Source organism: Giraffa tippelskirchi, chromosome 5 (genome assembly GCF_054371585.1).
Source record: "Giraffa tippelskirchi isolate mGirTip1 chromosome 5, T2T-mGirTip1v1.2.pri, whole genome shotgun sequence".
Taxonomy (NCBI): Eukaryota; Metazoa; Chordata; class Mammalia; order Artiodactyla; family Giraffidae; genus Giraffa; species Giraffa tippelskirchi.
The window spans coordinates 113,661,662-113,688,073 of record NC_137279.1 but is presented as its reverse complement, the minus strand read 5'-3'; the positions used below and the strand labels follow the sequence as shown (position 1 = coordinate 113,688,073).

The 26,412-nt window shown below is 35.8% G+C and overlaps 1 protein-coding gene across 5 annotated transcripts in view; it reads left to right on the top strand.

Annotated features, from left to right (window-relative positions):
• The window catches only part of STXBP3 (syntaxin binding protein 3), a 56,887-nt gene extending 32,963 nt beyond the window's left edge, over window positions 1-23,924 (top strand). For 3 of the 5 annotated variants that reach the window (XM_081487211.1, XM_081487212.1, XM_081487213.1), the window contains 8 exons: window positions 4,771-4,836; window positions 5,614-5,694; window positions 6,583-6,721; window positions 7,183-7,289; window positions 7,845-7,937; window positions 9,928-10,013; window positions 16,807-16,955; window positions 18,311-19,043. In XM_081487211.1, the coding sequence (XP_081343337.1) occupies window positions 4,771-4,836; window positions 5,614-5,694; window positions 6,583-6,721; window positions 7,183-7,289; window positions 7,845-7,937; window positions 9,928-10,013; window positions 16,807-16,955; window positions 18,311-18,405 (816 nt within the window). In that variant the 3' untranslated portion in view covers window positions 18,406-19,043. Of the gene's footprint in view, window positions 1-4,770; window positions 4,837-5,613; window positions 5,695-6,582; window positions 6,722-7,182; window positions 7,290-7,844; window positions 7,938-9,927; window positions 10,014-16,806; window positions 16,956-18,310; window positions 19,044-19,614; window positions 19,761-21,203; window positions 21,374-23,668 lie in introns of those variants that run through there. The other 2 variants (XR_014052974.1, XR_014052973.1) reach the window with 2 other exon arrangements.
• The last annotated feature ends 2,488 nt before the right edge of the window (window positions 23,925-26,412 follow it).

The following is a 26,412-nucleotide window of genomic DNA, read 5'->3' as shown; positions in this document are numbered from 1 at the left end:
GTAGGAATGTTAATGTAACTTTAAGCATTAAGCATTAGTCGCTTAGTCGTGTCCGACTCTGCGATCCCATGGACTGTAGTGTCTGTCCATGGAATTCTCCAGGCAACAATACCGGAGTGGGTTGCCATTTCCTTCTCCAAATGTAACTTTAAAGGTTATGACAAAGGTGAATTTTAAAGTTTGTGTAAAATTTTTTATCTTTTTAACTTTCCATTTGAGAAGTTTCTAACATACACAAAGTAGGGAAAATAAACTTTCTTTTACCTATTACCCAGCCTCAACACTTAGCAACATTTTATTTGTCTTGCTACAAGTAAAGTTTATTTATAAAAGACCATTTAGCCAATTCCGTAAATGTATTCATGTTAGGGTTTTTAATATTAAGGTATGGTGGCTCAGTGATAAAGAAGTGGCCTGCAGTGCAGGAGACCCAGGTTTGATCCCTGGGTCGGGAAGATCCTCTGGAGAAGGGAATGGCAACCCACTGCAGTATTCTTGCCTGGAGAATCCCATGGACAGAAGAGCCTGGTGGGCTACAGTCCATGGCGTCCCACACAGTGTCAGACACAACTGAGCAACTAAGACTTTCACTTTTCACATTCATAATTTACCTAAATAAAATCCACAAATCTTAAGTGTATACTGAATAACTTTTTACATACATATATATGTATTCATACACACACACATGTAAACACACATCGTGTGGAACTACCACCTAAATCAAGATATAGGACATTTCTGTCATTTCAGAAAGTTGCACAATAATATCTATGAATAAAGAAAATTTAGCCTATCCTTTTGAATCTTTATACGTTTTACACTAATTTTCTTGGTAGTTAATACCTCCTAGCAGTAAAATATAGAATAGAACTGGTGACAGGATATCCTTGTCTCATTCCCAACCTTAGGGGAAATGTGTTTGATATTTCATCATTGGGTATTATGGTAGTTTTAGGTTATTTTAGGTATCAGATTAAGAAGTTCCCTTCTATTTCATATTTGTCAACAGGTTTTTTTTGTTTTTTAAATCAACAATGGGTGTCAGATTTCATCAAATGCTTTTTCAGCACCTATTAAATTATTTTTTCCTTTTTTTTCTGTTAATGTGATGAGTTACATTCATTGTTCTCTAACATAAAACCATCCGTGCGTTCTTGGAATTAGCTCCATTAAGTTATGGTACCTTATCCCTTTCCTATATCACTGGATTCTGCTTGCCAATATTTTGTTTAGAATGTTTACTTCTAGGTTTATGAGCAATAGTATTTCTAGATTTATGAGCAATAATACTTTTTATTCTTGTGATAATGTTCTAGGCAGTTTTGGTAGCAAAATTATATTAGTCTAAAATGTAACGCTTTCCCTCTCATATTATTCTCTGGAAGTGTTTGTGTAACGTTGTCGTTACTTGTCCCATCACTGCTTGAAAGACTTCACAACTGAAGCAGTCTGGGCGTGGAGTTTTCTTTATGGGGAAGTCTTTAATTATAAGGTCTTTAATAGGTACAGAGCTCTTCAGATTTTAATTTTTTCTTGTATCACTTTTGGGATGTTGCATTTTTAAGGGATTTGCCTATTACATCTACATTTGCAAATATCCTGTTATCTTCTCAGTGTCTATAGAACCTGTAGCTATGTTCTGTTTAATCCTAATTTTATTGATTTGTGTTTTAGCCTCTTTACTATTAACATCCCCTATTTATATATTATTAGAATGTCAAAGAACCAACTTTTGGCTTTGCTGATTTTTCTTTTGTATGTTAGTTTTATATTGAATTGATTTCAACTTTCTTTGGCTTGTTTTTCTTTTTCTAACTTCTTGAGTCAGATCTTAAGAGCATTGATTTTCAATTTTTTTCTCTCCTATATACATTTAGTTATTTCCTTCTTAACATTATGTAGCTGCATTTCCCAAGTTTTGGAATAACCTATTTTTATTTCAATTTAGCTCAGAATATTTTCTCTTACTATAATTTCTTCTTTGACTCATGTGTTATATAGGAATTTTTTTTTAATTTCAAAGAGTTTGTGAGTTTTCTACTTATCTTACTGTTACTGAGTTGTAATTTAATTATATAGTGGTCAGAGAATGGAGTCTGTATGAGTTTGGGAAGGGAAGGAAGGGAAGTCGCTCAGTCGTGTCCGACTCGTTGCGACCCCGTGGACTGTAGCTTACCAGGTTCCTCCGTCCATGGGATTCTCCAGGCAAGAATACTGGAGTGGTTTGCCATTTCCTTCTCCAGGGGATCTTCCCGACCCAGGGATCGAACCCAGGTCTCCCGCATTGGAGGCAGACGCTTTAACCTCTGAGCCACCAGGGAAGTCCCTGTATGAGTTTAGTCCTTTAAAATTTGTTCAGGCTTGGCTTGTGACCTATCATATGATCTGTTGTGGTAAATACCCTATGTGTACTTGAATACAAATTCTGTGAATAAAGTCAATTTGGTTCATCATGTTATACAAATATTCTATTTCTTTGCTAATTTTTTATCTTTTTTTTTTTCAGTTACCAGGAATGGTATAATGTATGGCTGAATTATGTATGGTCTATTTTTTTTAATAATCTTGTCAACTCTCAAAGCTATATCAACTGATGCAGCCTTGTTTAATTAGACTCTTTATAAATTTAAGATAGTTTTCTTTCTATTGAATTTATCTTTTATCAGTATAAAATGTCATTTTAGTTTTAATTTGCAGTATTCCTTGCCTTAAACTCTACTTTGTCTGATTTTTAATATAGCCATACCTGCTTTATTTTGACTAGTGCTTTTTTAAACTGAGTTAGAAAGTAAAGTTCCCCTTTATAGTGTATGATTCTGTGAGTTTTGACAAATGGATACTCTCATATAACCACAACCAAGATATAAGACGGTTCCATCGATATCCCCCATTGCCTTCTGCCACTTTGTAGGCAACCTTTCCACCTTAGAACCACTATTCTTTTTTTCTATTCTTATAGTTTGCCTTTTCCAGAATGACAGCTAAGTGTCATTTATGTAATAACATAATAATAACAACGATATGGCTTTTTCATTTAATCTATTGCACTTGACATTCATCCATGTGACATGTAACAGTAGCTTCTACATTTTTATTGCTGAGTGGCACCCCACTCCAGTACTCTTGCTTGGAAAATCCCATGGACAGAGGAGCCTGGTAGTCTACAGTCCATGGGGTCGCCAAGAGTCGGACACGACTGAGCGACTTCACTTTCACTTTTCCCTTTCATGCACTGGAGAAGGAAATGACAACCCACTCCAGTGTTCTTGCCTGGAGAATCCCAGGGACGGCGGAGCCTGGTGGGCTGCTGTCTATGGGGTCGCACAGAGTTGGACACAACTGAAGCGACTTAGCAGCAGCAGCAGCAGTATTCCACTGTATGGATATATTGTATGGATGTTATCTGTTCACAAATTGTAGAACATTTAGGTTTTTTCCCAGGTTGATAGCAATTACAAATAAAGCCACTATGAACATTCAGGTTTTGTGTGAACAGATGTTTTCATTCACTTGTTTAAATAAGAGTGGGATTGCTGGGTCATATAGTAAATGTATATTTAATCATACAGAAAACTTCCAAACTTACTAGTTTGCTGTACCATTTTATAGTCTCACCAATAATGTATGTCATTCATTGTGTTTTTAATTTCAAAGATGGCATTTAGTTCTGGGACATTCATTGAATTTTTTTTTAATAAAGTCTGATTCTCTACTGATATACTCCATCTTTTCATTCATTTATAGATCATCTTTTCCCCTGTTTTCTTTAACATAAATATGTTATTTTAAATTCCTTGTCTGCTAACTCCAGCATCTGGATTATTTTGAGTCTGCTTTTATTGACTGTTTTTACCACTTGAGTATCACTTTTTCCTGTTTTACTTGTCCAGTTGTATATTGTATGTTGGACCTTGTGGATGCTATATTGCAGAAGCTGTTGATGATGTTCTGTCTACAGAGAGTACTGAGTTCTGTTCTGGCAGTCAGTTAATTTGCTGGTGAATAACCTAGATTGTGTGGAAATTTCATGTGAGGCTTTTGTTACGTTGAGTGTATTTCACTGTTGCATTTAGTCCAAAGACATAGTCCTTCCAGGACTGAATGTCTGGGATGTTCACTTAGAGCTCTTTACTTTGTCTGGATCAGAGAATGCCAATACTGTCTTAGTGTAAAGACCCTCTGAAATCTCTACAGTTTTTCTCTGTTAGGCCTCTAAGACTTATGCCCTGTACACATGCAGCTTAGTATTTGGCCAGGGATCCTAAGGCACCTCTACCCATCTGTGAGTTATGCTGTGACTGGCTTTTACTCTCTAGTACCCTGGACTGCAAACCCTACCTCAGTAGCCCCAAACTCTGATCTCTTTTTCCTCTGCTCAGAGAGACTTTTTTTCTAGTTGAACTCTACCTGAACCTTTCACTGTGCTTTGGAAAATGTTCCAGGAAAGAGCCAGATGAGTTCAGGGATCACCTTCTCTGCTTCCCTTTGCTCAAGTAACCTAATTTTGAACTATTTTTAAGACATCCTTTGCTTGAAAGCTGTTGTCTTTTTTTGTTTTGTCCAATTTTGGTTTTGTTTATGGAGGGAGAATAATTTTTATATCAGCTGCTTTTATCATGGCTGCAGCTGGAAACCTCTTGAAATTGTTTTTTTTAATTGGCAAATATTTAGTAAATTAATAAAAATTTAAAACTATAGAATTTAAACATTATTGTATAAAATAAGTGAATCCTAAGTTTGTTTTTAAAAATGTTTGATTTTTCCTAGACATCGCTTAGTGCTCTTGCCCAGCTGATGAAAAAGATGCCCCATTTCCGTAAACAGATTACTAAGGTAAGCGGTATCATATATAAGAAATCATTTTTAATTTATTAGTCCACCCAGTTCTGTAGTCAAGTTTAGCAGTGGGTGTCATGGAATACTTGGTATTAGTTGTCCTTTAAACCTTTACTTTAGGTCTGAGAAATACCCCAAATGTCCAAGCTACCCAATAGAGTTCTCTATATTTGTTCAAATCCAGCCAAAACTTCTATAGCTTTGTCTTGAACAGCCAGAAAAACTTTATTTTATATCAACTTAATAAGAAAATTCAACATTGGATTGATAAGTCCTTGTTATTTATTAGGCTTGCTTCTTTGAATTAATAGTTATATTTATTAGTAAATTTTAAAGCACTTAGAGCTGTGTGGGCAGGTAAACTATTTTTTTGTTTTTGCTGTTCCAGTCCTTCTCAGAAGTCATTGTCAGAATAATATTTAAATTTTTTTATCGTATTACTCCCTAATCAAAAATCAATAACATAAATTCAAACTTTTTCTGCTTGACTTTATGGACTTCACTGGTTTTTTCTCCCTTTATTTTTCATTACTCATAAACCCAATACAAGTTCAACCCTTTCATTCTGTTTTTTGTGGTCTGTTGATTATCCCCTTCAGATCATGATAATTTCCACTTTTTTTCTTTCTCGAGTTGTTTCCCTTGATTTACATGGTACCTCCTTCCCACCTAAGCTCATACTTCCCTTCAGGCCCATCTCAAAAGTTTAGTATTATCAGTTACACAGAAAGAAATGAGAATGTTTTAAATAATTGATTTTTTTCTGTTTTTCAGCAAGTTGTTCATCTTAACTTAGCAGAGGATTGCATGAATAAGTTCAAGCCTAATATAGAAAAGCTCTGCAAAACTGAACAGGTAAGTGCAGAGTCAGAAACACCTATGTTCAAGGTAGATTTTCAGAATTAACTTTGTAAGGTAAAAGCTAACTTTTTGCTCAATATAGTGCCCTAAACCATACAATCTCTTTTAGAAGGAGATACACCCACTTGGTATTTAATACAATATTCCTTACCAATGCTAACAAGTAGCTATACAGTATCATGTTAATAGTAGGCTCTCCCTCCTAATCTGCATGTTTGGTTGAATGGGATGATTTCAGTGTTTGGAGCATTAATTCAGGGTAACATTGTTGGCTGGCCTTTTTCAGTGGGTGCAGCATTTCAGGTAGCACCCTGCAGAGTACTGTGTAGGCACATTTAATTAAAGGCTCCTCTCTGATGCCAAAATTGTTCAGATCAGTACTGTCTAATAGAAATAGAACACAAGTCATATGTAATTTTAAAGATTCTAGTAGTTACATTAAAAATGTAAAATGAGATGAGTGTGGTTAATTTTAATAATATACTTGATTTAACTCAGTACATCCAAAATATTATCATTTCAACATGTAATCAGTATAAAACAATTATTGAAATATTTTACACTTTTTTTCATATGTAAATGTTCAAACTCTGTTGTTTTAACTTATAGCACATCTTGATTCAGACTAGACCCATTTCAAGTGCTCAGTAGCCCATGTAGCTCATGTGTACCATATTAGGAAACGTTTAGATTAATGATTTTGTTCCTTTCTGAATTGTTTTGACTTTTTACATTTTATACAGTAATAGTTTACAAGTGATGCTCACATTTCCTATGAAATATCATCAATGTTCCATTAAAATTTGGCAAATTTTAGTAATATTTTTAACTGAAAAATGAATTTAGATCATAGACCACTGACTATATTTCATTTTCATTAAGGACCTGGCACTTGGAACTGATGCAGAAGGACAGAAAGTCAAAGATGCTATGCGTGTACTCCTTCCTGTTCTACTCAGCAAAAATCATGATAATTATGATAAAATAAGAGCAATCCTACTTTATATCTTCAGTATTAATGGTAATATAGATTGATTATTTTTTAATGAATATATTAAGATAAAGATACTCAGCTCTAAAATCACTTTACAATAAGTGGTTTACTACTGGTCATAAGAGAATCTTAGAAAAATTAAAATGAAAGTGAAAGTCGCTCAGTCGTGTCTGACTCTTTGTGACCCCATGGACTGTACAGTGCATGGAATTCTCCAGGCAAGAATACTGGAGTGGGTAGCCTTTCCCCTCTCCAGGGGATCTTCCCAACCCAGGGATCGAACCCAGGTCTCCCGCAGGAGAATCGAAAGTAGTGGTTAAAGTTGATTAAGATAAATAAAAGGAAAAATGTGGAATTGGGAGCAAACTGAAGGTTATATAATTTAAATGTTTGCTTTCTTTAAAAAAAGCTTTATCCTTGGGTCCCTAAACCTAGAAATGATTGTGGTAGCAATTATTTGACTGTGCATTAATTTTTATTTATCTAAGGAACTACAGAAGAAAACTTGGACAGATTGATCCAGAATGTAAAGATAGAAAATGAGAGTGACATGATTCGTAACTGGAGCTACCTTGGTGTTCCCATTGTCCCTCCAGTAAGAAATCTTACATTCTGTATATACTTATACATGTGCATGCGTGGTTGTTTGCGTTAAATATGTTTTCTTATGTGGGAATCCATGTGGACAGTCTTCTTAATTTCCTCTGTAGATAAGGTAAGCAAAATATTAAAAATTTTATTTTCTTTTCCATATATGAGTAATTTGGACAAATATATTTTTCTAGTAAATTTATATCTTTTAGCTTCTGTTGTAATTTGCTATTTATGCTTTTCTTTCTATGATTTATTTATAGCAAAATTTGAAGAAGTCTGTGTAGACTCTTACTCTTTCCTATCAAGTTTTATATAAGCATTTTGGAGAAAACATACTTTCTGATACTATCATAAATTTTATCATTAATGTGCAGAAATACTGTGAAGTTATGTGACTACACCTATTCAGATTTTTTTAGTGGACTTTTCCACTCTTAGTTTTAATACAAATGCAACATAGTATTTGTTGTAAATTAAACATCTTGATAGAAAAGATAAAGAGAGCATCACTAAATAAAATCACTGATTTTTAGTTTTTTTCGTCTAATTATATTAGTCTCAACAAGGCAAACCATCAAGAAAGGATCGGTCTGCAGAAGAAACTTTTCAACTGTCTAGATGGACGCCTTTCATCAAAGATATTTTGGAGGTAAAAATCATTAAATTTTATTTATACTCTGCCCTTTGTAGAATATTTTTTACTCTCTGTCCATTTATCTGTCGGCATATCTATGGGTCAGGAATTATCTGCAGTACTGAGAGGGTCACAAAAGAAGGCTATATCTGGTATCAAAGGAGGAGAGGAAGCTCTTGAAAGTTCTCCCTTAAAGACTGCAAATTCATACCACTAATTGCCCCAAAATAATTTAAAAAGATAAGCACACACATGCTTTATGAAAAAAACTGTTGTTTGAAATTACTATGTAGCAGAAATATAAATAATTTAGTTGAATGAAAGTTCAACAAAATAACATTTTTTGTGACCACTATTCGAGTGTTAAATTCCATATTCTTAGAAATGGATTTGTGATTAAAATGTAAACTTCACTGTAGTTTGCTTTTATAATCAACAGATGGCTGATTCTTTTAGTGCTGTTTGCTTTTAGAAAATAATTTTCAATTATAGTAAATTAGAAAATGAACTAATAATTGCATTGCTGCTGCTTCTGCTAAGTCGCTGCTGTCGTGTCTGACTATGTGCGACCCCATAGACAGCAGCCCACCAGGCCCCCCCTTCCCTGGGATTCTCCAGGCAAGAACTGGAGTGGGTTGCCATTTCCTTCTCCAATGCATGAAAGTGAAAAGTGAAAGTGAAGCTACTCAGTCGTGCCGACTCTTAGCTACCCCATAGACCGCAGCCTACCAGGCTCCTCCATCTATGGGTCTTTCCAGGCAAGAGTACTGGAGTGGGTTGCCATCGCCTTCTCCGAATAATTGCATTATGAGCTCAATAAAGTCATTACATGATTCTTCAGTCATAATCAGATGTATTTATTACAATTTGCCTTTAACTTATTAAACATTAACTTCTACTTTCCTTTGGAAATTAATTGTGTACAGCTTATTCCCATGATTTTTCTGTTTTGCTTGACTAATTCTATGTCATAAACACATGCTTGATATAGATGAAGATTTCAAAGAGTTTAGACTTTTTTCCCTGCAATGTAAGATTTTTTTTCCTGATCTGTAACAAGGATGTGGAACTAAGGAGTTTTTCTTTGCTATTGATAGTATTTTAAAAATAAGAATTGACCTTCTCAAACCCTTTAACAAGAAATTGCATGTTAAATTCAAAAAATCCACCTTACCTCATTAGCATCCTAAGGCCTTTAGGGTTCTCCTGAAGCTTTGATTCTTCACATCTTGCAGTCTTATTGAAATACCCTAGGACTACTAAGTACCTTGTGTCCATTCCTACTTATTGTTACTGTTTGTGTGACCATGTTCTAAAGCTGTAGTGTTCTAAATCGGTGGTCTTCAAACTTTTAATTATGCACACTTTCTCATAATAAATGTGATCAGGAGCCTACAGTATGTGGCTGTTTATAAACTATGTAAGTGCTGTACTGATTAAAACACTATACGTTTATTTATAAACTATATAAATGCTGTATTGATAAAACACTAAGTGTGTATTATATACATACACATAAGTATCCTAAGATGTTAACCGTAAAAAGAAGGAAACATTTTTAAACGAAAAGGAAAGCTTCTTCCATCTTATCAGATGGTCTTGAATACACCTAGGCCAGGATGCACGTTTTGTTTTAAAGCCATCACTGTGAAGGGCAAGGCCTGGACTCTGGTAGCCTAAGAGGTCTGTCAGGATTAAAATGGTATTTAGAAACCCGGAGCATTCTCGAGATAAAGACCCTGATAAAGTACCTGAGATTTTCACACCAAAGTGGGAACCCTCCAAATAAGAAATGTAGGCATGCAATAAATATTGGTTTAATAATTGCATTAATTTTGTAGCAAATAAGATTTGTTAGTTTCAAAAAGAAGGCTAACCTTATTTTATTAAATATGTATCCTAATGTTCTTTAATTGTAGATACAAGCTTTGAGTTTTATGTAAAACAAACAAAATCTTGGAGTTTATAGTATCTTCTTGATGGTTTTAATTCTTATCTTCCCTAGGATGCCATTGATAATAGATTAGATTCAAAAGAGTGGCCATATTGTTCCCAGTGCCCAGCAGTCTGGAATGGCTCAGGAGCTGTAAGGTAAAATCTATAAATGAAAGTCAGTGAAATTTTCACTGTGATATTGCAGACTAATAATTGAAATGGTACACAGATATTCCTATATTGATAACTCTCCTTGAAGCATGTAGTCACTTAAGAGGTAGTTTTTCTTTAACTGCAACCTGTCTGAATGTATCCAGATAAGCAATGGGGCTTCCCAGGTGGCACAGTGGTAAAGAATCCTCCTGCCAGTGTAAGAGACTTGGGTTTGATCACTGGTTGGGAAGATCCCCTGGAGTAGGAAATGGCAACTCACTCCAATATTCTTGCCAGGAAAATTCCATGGATAGAAAAGTCCATGGTGTCACAAAGAACCAAACATGACTGAGCAACTGACATACAGACACACATGCACACATACACACAGATAAGCAATATGAAAATGTGCTTTATTATAAAAAATATTTTCATGAAACTAGAGAAGAGTTTCTCCCCTTTTTTTTCCTTCACATTAGCAGATGACATAATCCTTTTTGATGACTTTTGGTGAGAAAACATTTGAAGCATTCAGAAAGCTATAGATAGTATTATAATGCATACCCTATACTTGGTGCCCATATTAACAAATGAATCATTTTAAGTACAGTTCAAGCTTCCTATATATCACTCTCTGATTTTTATTATTCTCCCTTCTTCACTATCTTGAATTTGCTGTTTATCATTGACCTATATATATATCTTCATACATTTTCTACATGTATTTGTATTCAACAATGTATAGAGTTTTGTTTTGCAGCATTTTTCTACTGGTCTTTGGCTTTTAGCAGTTTAACTATTATGTGCCTGAGTGGAGTTCTTTTTGTGTTTGTTCTTCCTGGGGTTAGTTGAATTTTCTTGGATTTACAAGTTAATAGTTCTCATCAAAATTTGGGAAGTTTTCAGTTGCTGTTTCTTCAAATTTTTTCTGCCCGCTTCTTTCTCCCTCTTCTGCTTTTGCAACTCCATCACTCAGATGTTGGAAAGTTTGACTTTGTCTTATGGGTCACCGAGGTTCTGTTTACCTTTCTTCCACCTTTTTTCTTTCTGTTCTTCAGATATGCTAATATCTATTGGTCCATCTTCAGTTCTTTGATTCTTTAGTCTGACATCTCAAATCTGCTATTGAGCCCATCTACTGAATTTTTCATTTCATTATTGTACTAATCACCTTTTGAATTTCCATTTGCTTCTTTTTTACTTTCCATTTCTCTTTTGAAATTCTCCATTGGTTAACATTGTTAGCATAATTTTCTTTCATTATTTAATTATATTTATAATAGTATCTTTGAAGTCTGCTAAATCCAACATCTGGATTCACTTAGAGTCAGTTTCTGTTGATGGATTTTTTTCCAGCATGTGGATCACCCTTTATTGTTTTCTTACACATCTACTAATTTTTGGCTGAAAATTAGGCCTTTAAGATACTATATTATATAACAGCAACTCTAGGTTGTTTTTTGTTTTAGTAACTTGTATAGATTTAAGCTGTGGGATCAATGACCCCTTGCAGTGTAGCCACTGATGTCATTGTAGGGCGTTTTTTATTTTAAATTTAATTTTTTAGCTTGGTTCCTAGTAGTTGCCCTATGTCTGAATAGTTGAGAGATCAGCCAGTTATCTAGGCAGAGGTTGTATTTAGACACCTCCAGCCTATAAACCTTCCATCGTCTGCTGATCAATCCAATTGTGGGTTAAGGACTGCATTACAAGTCACAGTCAGTTCTTGAGTCTTCTCCCCTTCTTTTTTCCTATTTTTTTCCTTGGGCTTTCTCTGGCTTACCCTGGCACAGGCATAACTTGGCAGTCAGCTTAGGATGTGGGAAGACTTGGTCTTCTTTGGCATTCTTACTCTCAGGATTTCCCCATTAAATTTCTGGCTGATATGCCACCTATCCCATCCTGGGACCAAGGTGTTATGCGACCAAAGCCACAGGTCTTCGACTGTAAACCAGGTCTGCCATTTTTAACTAGCAAAGCTGTAGGATTATGTACTCACTTTGCTTCTTACCTTGTATCAAGTCTTCCGCCTCAGGCAGTAGACTTGGTGGTTCTCTCAGCCAGCTTCAGGTCAGTAAAGCTCTAGTTTTTGCTGAGTTGGAAGAGCTGTGCAGTTTGGATGTAGCCTCAGGCGAAAAGGTTGCACAGTCACCACCACCATTCTTACCTATATACTAACATTTTTTAAGAGTAAATGCTTCTTAATTTGTTGTTTGCCTGTGGCTCATTTCCCCAAGTGATCTGAAATGATTTTTTCCCCCACAATTTCATCCAGGTTTATACTTGTTTTCTTGGTGGGCAGTCTTCTAACCATCTTACTCTATTATGACCCCAAGCTGTCTTTGTGTTTTTAATCTTAATATAAATGATGTCATGTTGTATGTGTCTTCCTGCAACTTTTTTTTTTTAATCTATTTATTTATTTTTGGTTGCACTGGGTCTTCGTTGCTGTGTACAGGCTTTTTCCAGTTTGGTGAGCAGAGGCTACTCTTTGTTGTGCAAGGGCTTGTCATTGCAGGGCTTCCCTTGTTGCTACAGGCTCAAGGTTCATGGGCTTCCGAAGTTGCAGCATACAGGCTCAGTAGTTCTGACATGTGTGTTTCAGTAGTTGCAGCTTATGGGCTCAGTAGTTGTGGCGCATGGGCTTTAGTTGCTCTGCAGCATGTGGGATCTTCCCAGACCAGGGATCAAACCCGTGTCCCCTGCATTGGTAGGCAGATTCTTATCCATTCTTATCCACAGGGAAGTCCTGCAACTTGCTTTTAAGTTTCTCTCAACATTATCCTTGTGATATTTATCCCAAATTGATACATGTATAAATGTTTACCACTGTTTGGTGTATTCTCATATGATTATCACAGTTTATTCATGTATTTTCCACACAATGGAAATTTAGGCTAGGTCAAAACTAGCACTCCTCCTAACAATATGCAGTGAGCATTCTTACACATTTACGTGTGTTTGAGTATTTCTTTAGGGTAATTCTCTTGTTCTAAGGACCTTTTATTTAGTTTTATTTTTCTCTTTTCTCCAATTTTAGAAGTTACATAGCTTATTTGTACTTTCATAGCAGTTATCTTTAGAATTATAGTACACATCTTTGACTCACCAAAGTCTGAGATTAGTATCTTTGCCCTCTTGATGAACAGTACAGAGCCTTCGAAAACTTAACTCAAACTACACACTCCTTAAATGTTCTCTTAATTCTTTATTGTTTTACCTTATGTCCTTTATATTTCCAGAATTAATGATGAGCATTATTTTTTTTTAGTTGTATGTGCATGTTAACCAGTTATGCTGTGTACCACTTCTGCTTGCATCCCCTTTTTTGAGCTCAGTTATTTTCTTTTCTGATGTGTATCCTTTAGAAATTTCTTCAGTGTGGGTCTCTCGGTGGTAGGGTCTCTATGGTTTTGTCTGTCTGAAAATGTCTTTATTATTGTTCTTACATGATGGCTTTGAATTTCTAGGCTCATGGTGATTTTCACTCAACCCTGAGGTGTTATTCTGCTGTTTCTTGGTTTCCATTTTAGCTCTTGGGCAGGTGTATGTATGGAGGTGGGGTGTTTTCTTTCAGTTTTGTCATATTTTTATATAGGTAATTTGCCTTTTCTCTCTGGTTGCTTTTTGTCTTTGATATTCTGTACATTCCCTATGCTGTGTCTACCTGAGGGTTTATTTTTATTTCGTTCACTGGGATTCAAATGTATTTCCTAAAATCTGAGGTTTCATATCTTTCATAAATTCTTGTTTTATTCAAACATCTCATATTATTTTCATGCCTTGTAATATCTCTCGAGTTTTAATATTTCTTTTACTTTTTGTGTTTCATTTTAGAAATTTTTCTTTGGATTTAATTTTCAATTCTTTAGTTCTGTCTTAAATTTGTGCCTAAACTGCTGAGTAAGCTATATATTTATTTATTTTTTAGTTTCTGTGTTCATTGACTTTACTTTTCTGTCTTTATATTTTTTTTTTAGAAGTTGTCCTTGTTTCTTTTTCAGATATGATTGGATTTCCTTGTCCTTATTTTGTCTGCTTTCTATTCTTACTTTATTATCAATTTCAACATACTTAGTCTATTTTTTACTAAAATAATAAATACTAAAATTTACTAAATTCAACATCTGACATTCTTTGGGGTCTAATTTTAACTGCTTTTCATTTCTGCAGACACTTATGGTTGCTTATTTCCTCATGTGCTTTGTTGTTTTGGATTCTGAGCTTATTTCAGTACCCAGGATCCAGAGTGTTACCTTCAGAGAGGTTTTGCATATGCATCTTTCAGCTATGCTTTTAAAAAGATGTTTGCTCTTAAACAGGAGCTTCTAGGTGGCTTCTACAGTGAGATTTCTAGGATACAGAGATTTAATCATTTATGTGTCTTTCAGAATATAAAACTAGCACAGTGTGTTAGACATATATATGAAACACATTAAATGTAATCCTATTGTCCTGAAACTGCTATTCAGAAGTTTAAAAATTGTTAGAATCACATAATCATTTTGAGCAAATATTACTTGTTTTTCTTTTGCTTTCTAGCTTTATCTTGCCTTTTTTGGACATTTTTAAACCACAGTTGTACTTTTAGTATGTCCTTGATTTATTCTGTATGGAAACCAAGAATGTGTCTTATTCCTCTTTCACCTTTCAAAACCGGCTACTAAATCTCTTTACTTTTTCTGTTGTTTACTACCTCGTCATTCCTTACAATGGCAGATGGAAATTACTGTCCGAAAGGCTAGACTGAGAACATTATTAAAAGTTTACCATGATACCCTATATTGTAGGTCTTAGAGGTATCTAGAATATGGTTTCCAAGGTGGGTATAAGATAATATATTGGATATTATTCTTACACTAGGAAAAGGAGAAGTTAAGGTTTATTTTACTAGAACACATATATAATTTAGACATATTTTTAATAGATTACATAAATGTTTATTTTAAAATATTTAGTTTTCAAATAAAAGCTCAGAATTTTTACCAGTGGTGTATGGGAACAAATATAGTTATTTTTATGACCTAAAGCAGTGCTACCCAATAGAACTTTCTTACAATGATGGAATGTCCTTTATCTTCACTGTCATGGTTATAACCACTAGCCATATATAACTGTTGAGCACTTGATATGTAGCTAGTGTGACTGAGAAACTGAATTTTTAATTTTAGTTAAATTTAAATTGCCTCATGTGGCTAGTGACTACTATCTTGATCAGTGCAGATCTAGAGTATTCTAAGGGGTGAGGAGGTAGAAATAACAGCTGTTTATTTAGTAGTTTCCCCGTATCAGATTCCATACAGTGTATTCTATACATTATTGCATTTAATCTTGAAAACAACCCTTGAGGTTTAGAGAGAGGTTAAGTAACTTGCTAAAAATCATACAGCATTAAAAAGAAGCAGAATCAGAATTGCAACCCACATTGCTCTTTTTTTTTTTAAACCAGCATTATTGAGATAATTGATTTCATAATGTTGCATATGTTTAAGGTATACAGCTTGATGTTTTGATATATATACGTTGTGAAATCACCACACGCTAGTTAATATATCCATCACCTCCACATACACATAATTACCATTTTCCTTCTTTCCTTTCTTTTTTTGTGGCAAGAAGACTTAATTAAAATCTGTCCTCTTAGCATATTTCAAATATACAGTATGATTTTGTTAACTATAGACTCCATGCTATAGTCTCTAGAAGTTACTCATCTTGCATGGTTGAAATTTTGTGCCCTTTTAACCAACATTGTCTCATTTTCTTCCGCTGCCCGCCTTCCCTGACAACCAACATTCTTCTGTCTGCTTCTGTGAGTTTGACTGTTTTAGATTCCACATATAAGTGAGATCATGCAGTCTTTCTGAGTCTGCCTTATTTTACTTAGCATAATTTCCTCCCAGTTTATTCGTGTTGTTGCAGATGGAAGAATTTACTTCTTTTTTAAGGATGAACAATATTCTACAGTATATATACATAATTTTTTTTTGGTCAGTTTGTTCATTGATGGACATTTAGGTTATTTTTATATCTTGACTATTGTGAATAATACTGCAGTGAACACAGGCGTGCAGATATGTGTTGGATATCTCTCCTATCTGGATATCTGGATATCTCAGTACTTCACTGAGTTCCAGCAAGGGACATTCCAGTACCACGTTAGCTCCAAATCATTACCTGTGCTTCCCCCACTTCCTCTATGTCTTTAAAACTCTACTACTGTCTCAATGCAACCTGCCCTGCTTTTATTTAACTTTTGTAAGTCATAGACTTTCCAGATATACTGTGTATTTATCTGAAATAAAAAAGACAGGCCCTTAGCTCTGTTTTGGGCTTCCCAGATGGCTCAGAGGTAAAAAATCCACCTGCAGTGCTGGAGACACAAGAGACGCAGCTTTGGGTTGGGAAATCCCCTGGAGGAGGAAATGGCAACCCACTCCAATATTCTTGCCTGGAAAATCCCATGGATAGAGGAGCCTGGTGGGATGTAGTACATGGGATCGCAAAGTGTCGGACACAACTGAGCACACACACACACATAGCTCTGTTTTATAGGTAAACGTGCTAAGCTAGATTATGAGTCATTTGTCCAAACTCTCTCAGATCAAAATTGAACTTAAAGTGGGGCTCTCCTGCCAAGCTCTTGGTGCTCCAGTCATACCATAGTTAAGTCATTTTCTTAAAATCAATGCAGTTGGTGCCAAATTTGAGTTTGCCTGAGTTAGGCTCTTTTAAAAGACTACAAGCAGTATGGCTTTGGAAATATTTTTAACGTGATCGTGTTTATTTTTTTTAGTGCTCGGCAGAAACCCAGAACTAATTATTTAGAGGATCGAAAAACTGGGTCTAAGCTGATTGTTTTTGTGATCGGAGGAATTACATACTCTGAAATGCGTTGTGCTTATGAAGTTTCTCAGGCACATAAGTCCTGTGAAGTTATTATTGGTAAGACTTGTGTTTTCCTTTTGTCTATTTTTTTTAAAACAAACTCTTAGATGCAAAAATATATATGTAAAACTTTATCTTGTAATTTACATTTATTTATTTATTTTTTATTTGTTTTGCCATATATTGACATGAATCCACCATGGGTGTACATGTTTTCCCCTTCTAGAACCCGCCCCCCACCTCCCTCTCCATCCCATCCCTCCGGGTCATCCCGGTGCACCAGCCCCGAGCGCCCTATATCATGCATCAAACCTGGACTGGCGATTCATTTCACATATGATAATTTACATGCTTCAATGCCATTCTCCCATATCATCCCACCCTCGCCCTCTTCCATAGAGTCCATAATACTGTTCTGTTTATCTGTGTCTCTTTTGATGTCTCTCATACAGGGTTATCTTTACCGATTAACTAAATACCATATATATGTGTTAGTATACTGTATTGGTGTTTTTGTAATTTACATTTAGAACTAAATTGTTGAGTGCAAAAAAAAATCTTTTAAATCTGTGTTTTATCTGATGTACCAGTTTTTTCCTGGTTGACCTTTTGATGATTTTTTGCAATTACAATTCTGATGTTGAGAGAATGAGTTTCAGGAATATTGCATTCTTTAAATATCATTAAATATATCCTTTTTTAAAAAAAATAAATTTATTTATTTTAGTTGGGGGCTAATTACTTTACAATATTGTAGTAGTTTTTGCCATACATTGACATGAATCAGCCATGGGTTTACATGTGTTCCCCTTCCTGGACCCCCCTCCCACCTCTAAATATATCCTTAAAAATATTTCATCCTATCCTTTTCTTGCTTTCGTGATTAAATACTTTTTCAAGCATTTATTTCTACTACAGAAATATTTTGAAACTTTTTGTGGCTGTGGAACTGATGTTGACTGAGCCTGTATGGAATTTAGTTTTAAGAATTTCAGTCAAAGCCACTGATACTTAGACTCTCCTGACCCATGGAGATGCAGCATTTGTACATCAAGCTTCAGTCTGCGGTTCTGCTTAACAGTTCTCTATGACTGAACTCACAGTGACTCTTGCTGTTCTGTCAGGGGGACAGGCTAACCTCCGATTTTGCTCTTCAGTGTATCAATATATAGTACAAAATGGTAACTACAGTACAAAGTATAGTAGTAGGCATTGTTTGTGAAGGGTTACTGAGTGTGCTCAATGAAGAGAAAGGATTAAAATATTGTAGTTTAGGAAGGCATCCTATAGAAATTTTGTTAAGCTGCCCCAAGCTACTGCACTTTATATATTTGAAGGACAAGGCAATATAGTTAGCCAGGGAAAATTGATTTGACTGCTGGCCTCTGAAGATTTATCTTTTCCTCTTCCAGGATCCACGCATATTTTAACGCCCAGAAAGCTGTTGGATGATATAAAGATGCTGAATAAGCCCAAGGATAAAGTCTTCTTTACTAAAGATGAATAACATTTTGGGTGGGGAGCAATTTAGAGATTCTTATTAATTTGTTCAGCTAAAATAGATCAAGACATTGTTGCTCTCATGTAATTTAAGCTGTAAATATTTTAAGAAATAATGACTTTCAGATGTATTTCTTAAGGGACTGTTTATGATTACATATCATTGGATTTGCCATTTTTAATTTAAATGTTGTTGCTGCTTTGTGGATGATGAGAAGAAATGTTAAAATGCTTTCTAAAAGGAACTGTTTTCAGCTTTGGAACAAAATATATTACAGTTGTGGGTAATTTTTCACAGCCTACCTATGCACATACTAATTACTTATTAGATACTTGTCTGTTTTATGCTGGAATATAGTTTTTGGGGAAACAATGATTTTAAATGAAAAGATTATAAAAATGAAAACTGTAAATTTGTATGTATAATAGAATGAATTCCTAAAAGTGCAGTTTTTCTTTCAACTGAAATTCATGACTTCTTTTATATGTAAAGTAATTCAATCATTAACTGAAATATTTTACAGCATTTACTGACTTGCTAGATATTTCTAAAAAACACAATTTTATATAATTTTGAAATGTTTAAATTAGCAAAAAAAATAATCATGAACATTCTAAGAGAAAATAAATACAAACTTACAAAAATTGTCTTTGTTTTTTGGCGGGGAGGATGGGAACATTGGGAAACTTTAAATTTCTAAGAGAGTTACAAAGAAGTAAAAGAATGTATCATAGTCTTTCCACCAAGGTAACTCCTTTTGACTTAGAAGATAATGATGTAGTCTTTGCATAAGGTTGGATAATGTGAGGATGTGGGTGTACATGCTACACAATGGGAACCCTTCCTCTCCATTCCCGATCTCTCCTTTTACCTGGCTTCGTCTTGTTCTGTCATATAATGGACCCTAATTTTATATATCACTTATCTTCAGAATTTTGCTCTTACAAATAATGCTGCATTGTTTGGGTACATACCTTTGCAAACTTACACAAATATTTCTTTAATGTAAATTTCTAGTGAGGACATAGCTGTCAAAATGTTTGTGCATTTAAAATACTGATACCACCATTTAAAATTTTTATTTAGATAAATCTATCACTTTTCCTTTATGACCTCCAAATTTGTGTTGTACTTAGAGCTATCTTTGCACCCAAGGTTGAAATTCACCCATTGATCTTCTAGAGCATTTTGATAGCTTCATTTTATTTTTCACAGGTAACTCACCATCCCTCTGGAATTGATTTTAGTATGAGAATGTATGCTAGATATTGTCTCTTAGCACTTGGCATTATGTTCCATGCCTCCCCACTCCATATCACAAGGGATGAAAAGCTAAAAAGGAAGTTTTTCCAGATTCAAAGGTAAGTGGGTTTCTAAACAGGTTAGATTCTGCCTGTTTTTATATTTGCATTTGGTCAGGGTTTTGAAGGTAGAAAGGAGGCAGAGGCCATCTGCTGTGGCTGTGCCAGTGGACAAGTAAGTTCCTACCTACAGGAGTTGTTTGTAGCAAGCAGACTCCACGCTTTAGTGTCTGTCACCTGTTTCATGGATATGAGGCAGTCTGGTGGCAGCTGATGGCACTTTCTTCCAATTCCCTGGGTCAGATTGTGATACGACATGAGACTAAAAATAGAGTCCCAAGTTTCTTCCCCTGCAGCTTTTCCCATGATTTTTAAGGACTAAATTCTTTGTATTAAAACACTCTCTTCTTAAAATATCTAGAGGAGTTTCTATTCCTTCAGAGAACCCTGACTGATACAGTATTTAACAGAGATCCATCTTTATTTCTTTCTAAATAGATACTGTACCAAATTTTATTGGGCAATCCCTCTTTCCCCAATTAATCTGAAATACCTTGCTCATAAACTAAGTTTGAATTTTGGTCTGTTTCTACATTCTTTTTTATTGATTTAGAGTTTGTTTTATTTTCTTCTATTTTATATTTTAAAATTTCTATTGAAGTATAGTTGATTTACAATGCTGTTAGCTTCAGGTGTGCAGGAAAATGAATCAGTTATACTTACACATCTATCCACTTGTTAGCTTCTTTTCCCATATAAGTTATTATAGAGTTCGCGGTGCTATTCAGTAGGTCCTTATTAGTTATCCATTTTATATTTAGTAGAATGTATATATCAATCCCAATCTCCCAGTTTATTCCCTATTTTAGAGATTGTTGTTTTTAATGTGGACCACTTTTTTAGTCTTTATTGAATTTTTTACAACAGTGCTTCTGTTGTGGCCTTTTGGCCACAAGGCATGTGGGATCCCAGCTCCCCAGCAGGGATCAAACCTGCACCCCTGCACTGGAAGGTAAAGTCCCAATCACTGGGCCCCCAGGAAAGTCCCTCTATTTTATTTATTAATCATCATTATTTTTATTTGGCTCTGCTGGGTCTTAGTTGCGGCACACAGGATCTTTGATCTTTGTGCTGCATGGGGGATTTTAGTTGGAGCATGTGAACTCTTAGTTGGGGCATGTGGGATATAGTTTCCCGACCAGGGATCAGACCCGAGCTCCCTGCATTGGGAGCGTGGAGTCTTACCAGTGGGCCACCAGGGAAGTCCCTTCCTATTTTAATTCATGTTGTGTTAGTCGGTGGACATAATCTCTATTCCACCCATACCAGAATTACCGTTATTTTTTTCAGAAATTCTCTAGGTATTGCATTTTTAAAAAGTGAACTTTAGCATCACTTTGTTAATACCAAAAGTTATTTTGATATTTTCATTAGGTTCATAGTAAACTTATAGGTTAATTCAGGGAAAATATGACCTTAAGAATCATTATTTTCTTTATACAGGTATTGCATATCACCATAATATTTTTCATGGTTCCGTGTAAGTTGGATCTTCTATCATGTTTTTCAGACAGATTTTGTTATATATAGGAAAGTTACTGTTTTGACATATTAATTTCAGAACTTGCTATTTTACTAAGTAATGATAATAAAATAATAATGTGCAAATGCTTTATATGTGAGGCACTGTTTTTAAATGCTTATATTACATCATTTAATCTTCTCATTTAATCCTTTGAAAATAGGCACTATTATCATCTCCATTTTAAAGCTTAGGAAAGCTAAGGTACAAAAAGTTTATACAATTTAACCTGGATGACATGTATATGTAGAGAGGAAAGGTTTGACATTAATAAACTTTTCTTTGTTTCTGTTTTTAATTGAAGTATAGTTGATTTACAATGTATTAATTGCTGTTGTACAGCAAAGTGATTCAAATATACATACATGTACACTTCTTTTGGATAGTGAAATCGTTCTCTGTGCTATACAATAGGACTTTGTTGTTTATCTATGCTTTATATAAAAGCTTATATCTGCCAATCCCAACACTCTATCCCTCCTCCAACCCCCTCTCCCTTGGCAACCACCAGTCTAATAAACAGCTTTCTTTGAATGTTGAGCATGAGAACAGTACACTGCCAGTGAGAAGGCTAATTTTTTGGTGTCTGCATTTTATCTGAGATCTTCATATGCCTTGCTAGCTATCTGTCCAGGGTTAGTACATGTGTGGAACAGATCCATACTAATCCAATGCCCTGTGACAAATGGAACTAAGAGTGTGATGACAGCAAACACTGGTCCGTTCAGTCGCTTCAGGCCTCAGTGGTCACTGTGTCCTGTCACTCTGATAAGCGATCCTTTAGGCCTACATTTCATATACATTTTAGACTTGGAGAAACTCTCTGTTTCTTGAATTTCTTACTGAATTTGAAGATGTAAGAGGTCATTACACATAAATTCCTAGTATAAACTGATTCCCCACCCACCACACTCTTGTTAGGTTGAGCAATTTCAGATTCTGGTACAAAGACCCTGAAAAACACTTTTGCTGTTGCTCCTAACTGAAATGATTGACTCACAATCTCTGAAGCACATTTTTGCTTCCTGTTGAAATGTACTTGGTTTGTAAAGTGTAGTGGATTCATATCATTCAGTCATATTCACAAAAATAAGAAAAATAGCAGTTGACAAAAATTCTTGAATTTGAGCTAAATCCAAGTGGGCCAGATCCTGGTGGTGTGTTTGGTAGCTTGTGATGTTTCCGTAACTCAGTTCTGCTAAAGGTATTTGTACCCTTTGTGAGTCCCTTCAGGATGCAGGTGGATTTCTTTTAAAATCAAAGGAACAAGAAATGTTTTCCTCCCACAGTAAAAGTTCTATTACCAAAACAACATTTTGGTTATTAAATATAAATACATACTCCTGTTTAGTATGAATTTGGCCTATTTTAAATAATTCACTAAGATTACAATTGAAAGGAATGTTAAAAAGATGAATTTTCATTTGTAAAATCTAATATTTAACTCGGTAAACACCTACCAAGAGTCCCACTCATGCTGTTGAGTCCCTGGACTCAGCATTAGATACACTATTACTTTTTTTTTTAATTTTTGGCTGCACCACACACCACGCAGGATCTTAGTTCCCTGACCAGGAACTGAACCTGTGCCCCCTGATTTGGAAGGGTCTTAACCACTGGACCGCCAGGGAAGTCCTAGCTACAATTACTTTTACTTTAGAAGCTTGTTCTTCTGGCTTATTATTGGAGCAGAATTAGAAGAGATCTATCAAAGAAGTGTCAGGAGGGAGGAGACAGCCAAAAACTACTGAGTCAGTAAATATAAAATTATCCTTGTAAATCAGAGTCGAGCTCTTTTCCAGAATTCCTTAAGGACATGGCCTGATTTCTGTTTCTTGGATTAGATGATTCAGTGATTGTTTATAATGATACTCACTCATCAAGGAAATATAAAATTACACTTGGAATATGGTTTAATAAGGCAGGGATGGGCCATATTTTTTAATAATAATTACAATAGTAAGTTTCTATAAAGGTTAATTTGTGGGGTAAGAGACATTCATTTATGGCAGTCCCTTCTAACTTGGATGCCAGGGATTTGCTTCAGGTCTCCACAAACTTTTAAAAATTGTGTGCAAAATCATGCATGTTCGTATGACTTTTAGAGGAGCATGGGGCGGGGAGGCTCCCTAACTTTCATCAAATTCTCAAAGAGCGTTGAATCCCCAAAAGTTTAAGAACTCATGAGTCATGTAAGAGCACTTCAAGACAGAAGTATGTCATTTTAAACTTGGGCACAAATTAGTGATGTCTGCACCCAAAAGAGTTATCAAGTTATGATTAAATCTAGATATGAGATGAATCTAGAAATCTCTTAGCACATGTAATTTACGCTCCCCTTTTTCTCTTAAAATGCTATTACTAGTCTTCATTATCTTCCTCACAGGGCCACAACTTAAAGTAAATTTTGCCATGAAGTCAGAGGTATCCTCAGCCTGGCCTCTGCTTCATCTCTTCCCAGGCACCCTAGATCTGATAGACAGAATGCCTGATGAACTATGGATGGAGGTTCGTGACATTATACAGAAGACAGGAATCAAGACCATCCCCAAGAAAAAGAAATGCAAAAAAGCAAAATGGCTATCTGAGGAGGCCTTACAAATAGCTGTGAAAAGATGGGAAGCGAAAAGCAAAGAAGAAAAGTAAAGATATTCCCATGTGAATGCAGAGTTCCAAAGAATAGCAAGGAGATATAAGCAAGCCTTCTTCAGCGATCAATGCAATGAAATAGAGGAAAACAATAAAATGGGAAAGACGAGATCTCTTCAAGAAAGTTAGAGATACCAAGGGAACATTTCATGCAAAGATGGGCTCAATAAAGGACAGAAATGGTAGGGACCTAACAGAAGCAGAAGATATTAAGAAGAGGTGGCAAGAATACACAGAAGAACTGTAAAAAAAGATCTTCATGACCCAGATAATCACAATGGGGTAGAGCCAGACATCCTGGAATGTGAAGTCAAGTGGGCCTTAGGAAGCATCACTACAAACAAAGCTAGTGGAGGTGATGGAATTCCAGTTGAGCTATTTATTTAAAATCCTGAAAGATGACACTGTGAAAGTGCTGCACTCAATATGCCAGCAAATATGGAAAACTCAGCAGTGGCCACAGGACTGGAAAAGGTCAGTTTTCATTCCAATCCCAAAGAAAGGCAATGCCAAAGAAGGCTCAAACTACCACACAATTGCACTCAGCTCACATGCTAGTAAAGTAATGCTTAAAATTCTCCAAGCCAGGCTTCAGCAATACGTGAACTGTGAACTTCCAGATGTTTGAGCTGGTTTTAGAAAAGGCAGAGGAACCAGAGATCAAATTGCCAACATCCGCTGGATCATCGAAAAAGCAGGAGTTTCAGAAAAACATCTACTTCTGCTTTATTGACTATGCCAAAGCCTTTGACTGTGTGGATCACAATAAACTGTGAAAAATTCTGAAAGAGATGGGCATACCAGACCACCTGACCTGCCTCTTGAGAAACCTGTATGCTGGTCAGGAAGCAACAGTTAGAAGTGGACATGGAACAACAGACTGGTTCCAAATAGGAAAAGGAGTACGTCAAGGCTGTATATTGTCAACCTGCTTATTTAACTTATATGCAGAATACGTCATGAGAAACGCTGGCTGGATGAAGCACAAGCTGGAATCAAGATTGCTGGGAGAAATATCAATAACCTCAGATATGCAGATGACACCACGCTTATGGCAGAAAGTGAAGAAGAACTAAAAAGCCTCTTGCTGAAAGTGAAAGAGGAAAGTGAAAAAGTTGGCTTAAAGCTCAACATTCAGAAAACTAAGATCATGGCATCCGGTCCCATCACTTCATGGCAAATAGATGGGGAAACAGTGGAAACAGTGGCTGACTTTATTTTTCTGGGCTCCAAAATCACTGCAGATGGTGACTGCAGCAATGAAATTAAGAAGACACTTACTCCTTGGAAGGAAGGTTATGACCAACCTAGATAGCATATTTAAAAGCAGAGACATTACTTTGCCAACAAAGGTCTGTCTAGTCAAGGCTATGGTTTTTCCAGTGGTCATGTATGGATGTGAGAGTTGGACGGTGAAGAAAGCTGAGCGCCGCAGAATTGATGCTTTTGAACTGTGGTGTTGGAGAAGACTCTTGCGAGTCCCTTGGACTGCAAGGAGATCCAACCAGTCCATCCTAAAGGAGATCAGTCCTGGGTGTTCATTGGAAGGACTGATGTTGAAGCTGAAACTCCAACACTTTGGCCACCTGATGCGAAGAGCTGACTCATTGGAAAAGACCCTGATGCTGGGAAAGATTGAGGGCAGGAGGAGAAGGGGATGACAGAGGATGAGATGGTTGGATGGCATCACTGACTTGATGGACATGGGTTTGGGTGGACTCCGGGAGTTGGTGATGGACATGGAGGCCTGGCGTGCTGCGGTCCATGGGGTCGCAAAGAGTTGGACACGACTGAGCGACTGAACTGAACTGAGGCACCCTAAACTAATCTTCAAGCCCCAAAGTTAAAAATAGCTTATCCTCTGGCCAGCTAGGCAAACAGTAGCTGTCTTGGTCACCACAGAAATCTTTAAAGCGGGAATGGATTCAACTCTCCTTACCACTAAGTGAAGCTCTGGGGGTCGGGAAATATTTGTTGTATTTGGAGTGAATGGAGTCCCAGGAAAGAGGGAAAGAGCCAGTAATCTGCTACTCTGTCATTAAGGAGGTTGAGCATCAGTCCGTAGAAGCAGCAAATCAGGACTTAATCCCTGCATGTAGTTTTGGCCTAGGTAAGTTTCATCAATCCAGGACTATTAGTTTTCCATATTTCTGACTTCAGGAGATCTCTAAGTAAATAATGTATAAAACAATCATAAGAATTTCGTTAAGTACTGAAAGTAAATGAAAAGTAAAGAGCCTCTCTTGAGGCTCCCAGTTGAATTTCCTAGAAGTCCACTGAATATTTTTGTGTATCTTTCCAGAAAATGTATATGCTCTTTGAAAAACAAATGAGGTCACACATATTTATTATTAGCTTGCTTGTCTTCACTATCTTACAGATTATAAACCTATTCTTTTCAGTGGCTGCAAAGTATTAACTGTATGACTGTCATTTTTGAAATTAAATTTCACCTTTATTTATTTATTTGGCTGCTCCAAG